Genomic DNA, 9,887 nt, shown 5'->3' on the forward strand with positions numbered 1-9,887 from the left:
GTCTCCTCAGTCTATCCCGCCATCTTCAAAGGCTTGTGCATGTGCAACCCAGGTCCCACTCTTCCTGCACCACCTTTAAAATTGACCATTTCGTTTAAACAAGCGCTCCTCATTCTTTCTTGCCAAAATGTGTCACTTCACACTTATCAGTGTTAAAATTAATCTACCATGTTTCTTTCAATTTCACCAGTCTCTCTATGCACTCCTGAATTAAAAACAGAACATGCTGGAAATACTCAGCAGGCCAGGCAGCATCTGTAGAGAGAGAAACAGAGTTAACGTCTCAGATCGATGACCTTTCCTCAGAACTGGAAAAAACTTAGAGATATAAAAGACTAAGCAAATGCAGAGGCAATGAAAGGGGGGAAGGGAGGAAATATCAAAAGGGAAGGTCTGTGTTAGGTTGGAAGGCAGGAAAGATTAAATGACAGGAGGTCTGATTGTACAATGCAAAAGTAGATGGTATGGGACCAGTAAAGAAACAAAAGATGGGTCTAGTGGAGGTGTAAATGGGAATAGCAGAATCATGTCCTCTTGATGTGTTCTGATATCCTCCTCACTGCTCACTATATTTTCGACCATCGTGTCTTCTCCAGCTTTTCAATGATGCCCTGTGTACACAAGTCCAGGTCATTCATATTTTGGTTCTCAAGAATAAGTCTGTATTGGAGTTTGAATCGATGGTCACTACGTGTTCCTTACGAATTACAGGTCTGCCTAAACCAAATCTATCAATGGATTCCAATGTTGTTGTGAAGGGCAAAGAAGTCACCTTTAACTGTACAAGCCCCCGGGAGCTTCCTGGCATCACATTTTACCTATTCAGACATGGAGAAACGAATTACTCGGATGTCCAGCCTGCTGCTGCAGTGTGTAATTCTGTCACCTTCAGCATCAGGAATGTAGATCACGCCAAAGGTGGAAATTACACCTGCCTGTATGAAGCGGATGTGAGGGGTAGGCGGCTAACATCAGCTCTGAGTGACCCTGTACATATAACTGTAGGAGGTGAGTGACATTCACACAGTCACTGTTTCCATTGGACCCCAGCACAAGGGGATTTTGCGTCATTGTTAGTCCGCATCAGTTTTACTGTTTAAGGAATAAAACCGGCATGGAAATGACATCCAGATGTTAAAATTCTTCTTGGACGGTGTCTCATAGCCCACCGCCTTACACCCCTTCCTATAAAACTGAACAGGAGGGCGATGCACACAGTCCGCTTTTGCGCCATTGCCCGAATACTCATTGATGCTTATTCCATTAAGTGTTCGCTACTTACCGTGTAACTGATGGCAGAACTAAAGCGCTAAACATTGAATGGTTTTAATTCTCCAGCTCCAATTAAAAGATTGATTCATTCGCTTTCTCTTGTAGTTCCTCAAAGATTCTCTAATAGTCCAAGGTTACGCACTAGGGAAGGTGAGCAAAAATATATCCACGTTACCAACTTTAAAAATAGGTCATTTTATCCTATTAAGCAAAAAGCAAAAGTTTGAAATATACAACAGTTCAGTCGGTCTCTGTGGAGAGAGTAGGATGTTCTGACCAAGGCCCGCACCTGTTACATTAGTTCATCTCGTTCTCTCCTCGCATGCGAAGTTTTGACCCAATGTCCAGAATGAAATTTACCGAATGAAACTGACTAATTTACACACAGTCTGTTATATTTTTGTCGGCAGCTGGGAACAGTCACTTGGTAATAAGTTGGATGAATTAGCTACACAAATAGATGTAAACGGATATGATATATTTGGGATTATGCAGATATGGCTCCAGGGTGATCAAGGTTGGGAATTCAACATCCAGTGGTATTCAATATTCAGGAAGGACAGGCAAAAAGGTAAAGGCGGTGGAGTACATTGCTGATTAAAGAGGAGATTAACACAATAGTAAGGAAGGATATTCGTTCTGATGATGTGGAATCTGTATTGGTAGAGCTGAGAAATACCAAGGGCAGAAAACGTTAGTGGGAGTTGTATACAGACCCCCAAACAGTAATGCTGAGGTTGGGGATGGCATCAAACAGGAAATTAGAGATGCATGCAGTAAGGGCACAGCAGTTATCATGGGTGACTTTAATCTACATATAGATTGGTCTAACCAAATTAGTAACAATACTGTGGAAGAGGAAATCCTAGAGTGTATATGGAATGGTTTCCTGGACCAATATGACGAGGAACCAACTAGAGATCAGGCCATCTTAGACTGGGTATCATGTAATGAGAAAGGATTAATTAGCAATCTTGTTGTGCGAGGTCCCTTGGGGAGGTGCGATCATAATATGATAGGATTCTTCATTAAGAAGGAGAGTGAAGTAGTTGCTTCAGTGACTTGGGTACTGAATTTACCTAAAGGAAACTATGATGGTATGAGGTGCGAGTTGGCTAGGATGGATTGGTGAATGTTACTTAAATGGTTGACGGTGAATAGGCAATGGCAAACATTTAAAGATCGCATGGGTGAGTTACAGAATTTGTTCATCCCTGTTTGGCAAAAAAAATAAATCAAAAATGTGACTCACCAAGGGAAATTAGGGATAGTATAAGATCCAAGGAGAGGGCATATAAATTGGCCAGAAAGTGCAGCAACCCTGAGGATTGGGAGCAGTTTAGGATTTAGCAAAGGAGGTCAAAGGGATTAATTAAGAGGGTCAAAATAAAGTATGAGAGTAAGCTTTCAGGGAACATAAAAACTGACTGTAAAAGCTTCTATAGATATGTGAAGAGAAAAGGATTGGTTAAGTCAAGCGTAGGTATCTTGCAGTCAGAATCAGGGGAAATATAATGGGGAACAAAGAAATGGGCTACCAATTAAATACATACTTTGGTTCTGTCTTCACAAAGGAGGATACAAATAAACTCCCAGAGATGTCGGGGAGCATAGGAACTAAACAGAGGGAGGAACTGAATGAAATCAGTATTTGTAGGGAAATTGTGTTAGGGAAATTGACAGGATTGAAGGCCGATAAATCCACAGGGTCTGAAAATCTACATCCTAGGGTACTTAAGGAAGTGGCCCCAGAAATAGTAGATGCATTGTTGGTCATCTTCCGAAATTCTATAGACTCTGGAACAGTTCCCATGGATTGGAGGGGAGCTAATGAAACCCCACTATTTAAAAAATGTGGTAGAGAAAAAACGGGGAATTATAGACCGGTAAGCTTGACATCGGTAGTGGGGAAAATGCTAATGTTCAATATAAAAGATGTAATAGCAGAGCACTTGGAAAGCAGTGACAGGATCAGACAATTTCAACATGGATTTACAAAAGGTAAATAATGATTGACTAATCTACTGGAACTTTTTGAGGATGTTACTGGTAGAATTGATAATTGTAAACCAGTGGATGTGGTCTATTTTGACTTTCAGAAGGCTTTCCATAAGGTTTCGCAAAAGAGACTAGCGTTCAAAGTTAAAGCACATGGGATTGGGGGCAAGGTACTGACTTGGATAGAAAACTGGGTGGCAGACAGCAATCAAAGATTTGGAATAAACAGGTCTTTTTCCGAGTGGCAGGCAGTGACTAGTGGTGTACCGCAGGGATCGGTGTTGGACCCCAGTTATTCAAAATATATATTAATGATCTAGATGAGGGAACTAGATGTAATATATCCAAGTTTGCAGACGAAAGAAGCTGGGTGGGCGTGTGTGCTGTGTGGAGGATGTAGAGAAACTCCAGTACGATTTGGACAGGTTGGGCGATTGGGCAGCTTCATGGCAGATGCAGTATAATGTGGATAAATGCGAGGTAATCCACTTTGGTGGCAAAAACAGGAAGGGAGATTATTATCTGAATGGCAATAGTTAGGCAAAAGGGGAAGTGCAACGGGGCCTCGGTGTCCTTGTGCACCAATCACTGAAGGTAAGCATGCAGGTCCAGCAGGCGGTTAAGAATGCAAATGTTATGCTGGCCTTCATAGCGAGATGGTTCGAAGACAGGAGCAAAGATCTCGTGCTGCCGTTGTACAGGGCCTTGGTGAGACCACACCTTGAGTTTTGTGTGCAGTTTTGTTCGCCTTATCTGCAGAAGGATGTTCTTGCCATGGAGGGAGGGCAGCGAAGATTCACCAGACTGATACCTGGGATGGCAGGAATGATGTATGAAGAGAGATTGTGTCGATTAGGCTTATATGCGGTAGAGTTTAGAAGAATGAGAGGGGATCTCATTGAAACTTATACAATTCTAACAGGACTAGACAGACTAGATGCAGGAATTCTGATCCCGATGGCGGGGGATTCTAGGACCAGGGGTCACAGTCTAACCATAATGGGTGACCCAATTAGGACTGAGATGAGGAGGAATTTCTTCACCCAGAGAGTGGTGGACCTGTGGAGTATTCTACCACAGAAGACAGTTGAGGACAATTCATTAAATATATTCAAGAAAGATTTAGATATATTTCTTAAGGCTAAGGGTATCAAGGGTTAGGGGGAGAAAGCAGGGACAGGGTACTGAGTTTGGATGATCAGCCATGATCGCATTGAATGGCGGAGCAGGCTCGAGGGGCCAAATGGCCTACTGCTGCCCCCATCTTCAATATCCCAGAACACAGTTAATATCCAATGAAAGAATTAATGAGGCAACTAATCAATCGAGCAATGATAATGTTCTTTGTGCTGCATCATGTTCACCCAATGCATTTTGACATCAATTGCGTGCCAAACCCCCGCCGACTTTATTACTGATTCGCTGATTTTGCAGTCTGATTTAATGTGGGTAATTTATTATAAAAAACAGAGAGGAGGAGAGACAGACTTTGAACATCTGAGGCACGTTATCAGAACAAGGAACCACTAACATTAAGTATCGCCAGTGTTGGAAATGCTATGCCATTTTATGTGAAGGGACAAGGGAATCTGGTGTCGTTCTCCTTAGAGCAGACAATGTTAAGGGGAGATTTAATAGAATGGTTCAAAATTATGAGGGTTTACGATAGAGTAGATAAGGAGAAACTGATCCTACTGGCAGAAGGGTCGGCAACCAGAGGGCACAGATTTAAGATTACTGGCAAAAAACAGAGGTGAGATAATAATGCTGAAATTAACAGTCGAGTTGTTGTGCTCTGGAATGCACAGCCTGAATGTGGGGTGGAAGCAGATTCAATAGTAACATTCCAAAGGGAATCGGATACATACTTGAGAATGAGAACAAAATACAGGGCTGTGGGGAATGAGCAGGTGTGTGATACTAATTGTAGAGCTCTTTCAAAGAGCCGGCACAGGCACAATGGGCCAAATGGCCTCATACCGTTCTGTGCAATTCTATGATTTTATATCAGCCTTTTAATTTCTTATGTATTTTTTCTGTTTGGAATTCACTCCGGATCTATTGCCTATTGCTGGCTTCCATTAAGCTGCAGAGTATATATTTTGTGTAGAAACTGTTGTTTAACTTGGTTCCACTGTGTCCCTTTATCTCACTTAGATAAATCCTTTGCACTGGAGGCTGGTATTCGCTCTGCTGTGGGTTTGATTCTCATCCTTGCTCTGCTGGGTGTGTGCTTCTGGAAGAAAGGTGGGTTAAACAATATGAATTATCCGTTCATTACAGACACACAGACTGAGCTTAATACCGCCGCTCTACTTACTCAGTACTGACAAGCTCCTCCAACCATCTTCCACTCCAACCATAACCTCGGACTGTATATATTTGGAAATCGTAGACAGACAGGTGGAATAGCGAGGGTGGAATCTGAAAGGGACCTGGGTAGAAATGTGTCTTTGTCAGAAGCAGATAACGGGAGGACTTTAATCAGTCGCCTGTTATATGCACTGTCCGATATTCAGTACCAAGGATTTCAATAGAATATAGATTTTAACGTAGAATGGGCGGCTCAAACCTACCGCTAATTTTACGCTACTGCATAACTGAGGTACAAATCTGTTTGCCTTCATAGTGCAAGATGGATGATATCACGTTGGCCATCTATGATATTCCCCATGTATGGAACTGAATGACCTGTGGGGTGTACAACAGACAGAGCGAGCGATACCGCCCATTTTCCTTAATCAGTCAAGTGGAATTCCAACCGACAGTGTCACAGTGTAAAGAATGATCGAAAAAGTTGGGATTCTCAGTCTGGAAGTAGACAGCTGAGAGGTGACGCTGTGGAGGTGGTTAGGGTAGTACATGAGTATGGAAGAGGAAAATCTGGAACATGGCATGGAATAAACGTATAGTTCAGTGGAGTGAGAAATGGGCGGTGTTTACAACAGAATTCCGGCCTGAATTAGCCCGTTTCACACCGGCGGGTTAGGTTAAAATGACACCATTCGTGTTTCTTCATAAAACATTTGGTGGTTGTGTCGAGACAGTTATGGTGCTGGGGCCCGATTTCTTGAAAAAAAATTATTTCAAAAATTTGAATAATTTTTTAAAATAGTTTTTAAAGTTATTAATAGTTCATTTAATTAGTGGGATTTTTTTTAACTTTTATTTGAAGTTTAAGTACCGTTTTGGGTCCCCGGAGTTTTCATGAGTTTGATAGTTCTTACTATCAAACACATGAATGAACTTTTGCAACCTCCGATTGGTTGCCCAGTGCTCACGTGATCCCAGCCGGCTCATCGAACTAACTACACTGCTGGATCACGCAAGCACAGTGCGCTGGGAGCTGGACCAGGACACAGACCGGAAATCAACGCAGGCCCAGGCCTCAAATGTCGGTGCGCCATGTAAGTGTAGGTCGGGGGCTTGCAGCCATGGGAAGCCCCCGGCACGAATTTCTGGGCCAATAACATAAGAACATAAGAAGTAGGAGCAGGAGTAGGCCATATGGCCCCTCAGGCCTGCTCCGCCATTCACTTGGATCATGGCTGATCCACTCACTGCTTTCCTCCCATCTTTGTATCGTCAGCAAACTTGGATATATTGCACTTGGTCCCCTCCTCCAAATCGTTAATATAGATTGTAAAGAGTTGGGGTCCCAGCACTGACCCCTGCGGAACACCACTAGTTACTGATGGCCAACCTGAGAATGAACCATTTATCCCAACACTCTGTTTTCTGTTAGATAGCCAATCTTCCACCCATGCCAGTATATTACCCCCAATCCCGTGATTTTTTTAATCTTGTGCAGTAATCTTTTGTGTGGCACCTTGTAAAATGCCTTTTGGAAGTCCAAATACACCACATCCACTGGTTCCCCTTTATCCACCCTTTTTGTTACGTCCTCAAAGAATTCGAGCAAATTTGTCAAACATGACTTCCCCTTCATAAAACCATGCTGACTCTGTCCGATTAAGTTATGCTTATCCAAATGTCCTGTCACTGCTTGCTTAATAATGGACTCCAACATTTTACCAACCACAGATGTTAGGCTAACTGGTCTATAGTTTCCAGCCTTTGTCTACCTCCCTTTTTAAATAAGGGCGTTACATCAGCAGTTTTCCAATCTGCTGGGACCTTTCCTAAATCCAGGGAGCTTTGGAAAATTACCACCAATGCATCCGCAATCCCTACCGCCACTCCTCTCCAGACCCTAGGATGTAAGCCATCAGGTCCAGGGGATTTATCCGCCTTAAGTCCAATTATCTTACCGAGTACCATCTCCTTAGTGATTTTAATCGTGTTTATCTCCTCCCCCCACTATAGCCCCCTGTTTGTCCAGTGTTGAGATATATTTAGTGTCCTCTACTGTAAAGAATGATACAAAATATTTGTTCAGCGTTTCTGCCATCTCCATGTTCCCCACTACTAATTTCCCAGTCTCGTCCACTAAGGGACCAACATTCACATTAGCCACCCTTTTTCTTTTTTTATAACTGTAGAAACTCTTGCTATCTGTTTTTATATTTTTTGCTAGTTTACTTTCATAATCTATCTTCCCTTTCTTAATTAATCTTTTAGTTATTCTTTGCTGGCTTTTAATTGCTTTCCAATCTTCTTTCCTCCCGCTAGATTTGGCTACTTTATATGCCCTTGTTTTCAGTCAGATACTATCCTTTATTACTTTTCTGCTCTTGGACTTTTCTCATATTCTTATTTTGTAATCCAGTATTTGGCTCAGATTTCTAACACTTAAATTTTCTTCTCAGGGAAGTGGAGAATCTGCAGAGAAATGAGGTGAGAACATTTACTGTTGAATTGTCAATTTCAACCACACCTCACGTAGATAAAACTCAGATGGAAACGTTCAGGAAAAATTGTACACTGTATACATCACTTCCTTTACATATTAGAAAGAAGCTCCCCCACTCACACTCACGCACACACTCCAACACACAATTAGATGTATACACATACACACACTCACAAATACATATACATACTAGCTGGGGAAGCCGAGGATGCCAGGGCTGTTTTGGGCCGGGCGGTTTAAATCGAGTCCCAGGCTTTGGGGCCTGTCTGTCTGTCCCTGTGTGAATCTGCTGCCGGGCAACATTTTAAATCGAGTCCCAGGCTTTTTGGCCCTGTCTCTGTGTCCCTCTGTGAATCTGCTGCTGGCCAACATTTGTACCTTATAATACCTTCAAAGATGAAAGTGAAAGTACTTATAAAACGTTTTTGGTAAATCTTATGTTATTTTTAAAAGAGATACTAACTATTTCAAAGATGGATTAGCAGATTTTGAGCTGGAAGTAAATGGGGTTTTTTGCTTCAGGCAATGGCTGCCAGATCCCTGAGATGAAAACAATTAGTCCCGCCCACACACACACCGATTGGCCAACCATCAGGTGAGTGAACTGTAGGATTGGTCAATCGTGATGGCACAGGATTGGTCGAACCTTGACGTCAGTCAATCAATGCTAATTAGCAGAAAATGAGCGTAATTTTGAAGGTTTTTTGCATAACGCGCGAACAATTTTCGTCCGACTGAAAAGTAAATATGCTTACGACTGTCCCAGAAGCGTAAGCTTTCTTTGGAGGTAATGCACGGGCAGGTACACCCTATAACTTTCGAGCGTATAGCCGGACAGACCAAACGTACGGAACCGCTTTATTTATTATATATATATAGATAGATAGTCTAGCTGGAGTGGCCGGCGGTGCCGAGGCATTTTCGAGGGCATGTTGTTGTTGGAAGAGAGAGAGAGAGCGATTGGGGGGGAAGAGAGAGTGCGACTGGGGGGGGGGAAGAGAGAGAGCGACTGGGGGGGGAAGAGAGAGAGTGACTGGGGGGGAAGAGAGAGAGCGACTGGGGGAAGAGAGAGAGCGACTGGGGGGAGGAAGAGAGAGAGCGACTGGGGGGAAGAGAGAGAGCGACTGGGGGGAAGAGAGAGAGCGACTGGGGGGGGAAGAGTGAGAGCGACTGGGGGGGAAGAGAGAGAGCGACTGGGGGGGAAGAGAGAGAGCGACTGGGGGGGAAGAGAGAGAGCAACTCGGGGGGAAGAGAGAGAGTGAATGGGGGGAAGAGAGAGAGTGACTGGCTGGAAGAGACAGAGGGGGGAGAAGAGAGAGAGCGACTGGGGGGAGAAGAGAGAGAGCGACTGGGGGAGAAGAGAGAGAGCGACTGGGGGGAGAAGAGAGAGAGCGACTGGGGAAGAAGAGAGAGAGCGACTGGGGGGGAAGAGAGAGAGCGACTGGGGAGGAAGAGAGAGAGTGAATGGGGGAAGAGAGAGAGCGACTGGGGGGAAGAGAGAGAGCGACGGGGAGGAAGAGAGAGAACGACTGGGGGGGTAAGAGAGAGCGCGACGGGGGAAGAGAGAGAGCGCGACGGGGGAAGAGAGAGAGCGCAACAGGGGGAAGAGAGATAGCGCGATGGGGGGAAGGTGGCCTGAAGGACACCTGTGAAGGAAGGAAGAAGGTAAGCTCTTGCACCCCCTCACTCTTTCCCTCCCTGTCCCACCCCTTCACTCTTACCCTCCCTCACCCACTCTCTCCCTCCCCCGTCTCTCCCTGCTTTACTCTCCCTCCCCCTCTCCTCACGCTCTACCTCCCTCACC

The 9,887-nt window shown here is 44.1% G+C and overlaps 1 protein-coding gene across 1 annotated transcript in view; it reads left to right on the top strand.

Moving 5' to 3' along the window:
• Nucleotides 1-680: 680 nt before the first annotated feature.
• Nucleotides 681-9,887, top strand: part of LOC147084977 (uncharacterized) — a 29,675-nt gene continuing 20,468 nt past the window's right edge. The window contains exons 1-3 of the mRNA XM_085979394.1: nucleotides 681-1,008; nucleotides 5,428-5,517; nucleotides 8,040-8,067. Of these exons, the coding sequence (XP_085835520.1) occupies nucleotides 681-1,008; nucleotides 5,428-5,517; nucleotides 8,040-8,067 (446 nt within the window). The remainder of the gene's footprint in view (nucleotides 1,009-5,427; nucleotides 5,518-8,039; nucleotides 8,068-9,887) is intronic.

This window comes from Somniosus microcephalus, unplaced genomic scaffold (genome assembly GCF_052327205.1).
Source record: "Somniosus microcephalus isolate GS21.2 unplaced genomic scaffold, FLI_Smic_1.0 unresolved_chr9, whole genome shotgun sequence".
NCBI lineage: Eukaryota > Metazoa > Chordata > Chondrichthyes > Squaliformes > Somniosidae > Somniosus > Somniosus microcephalus.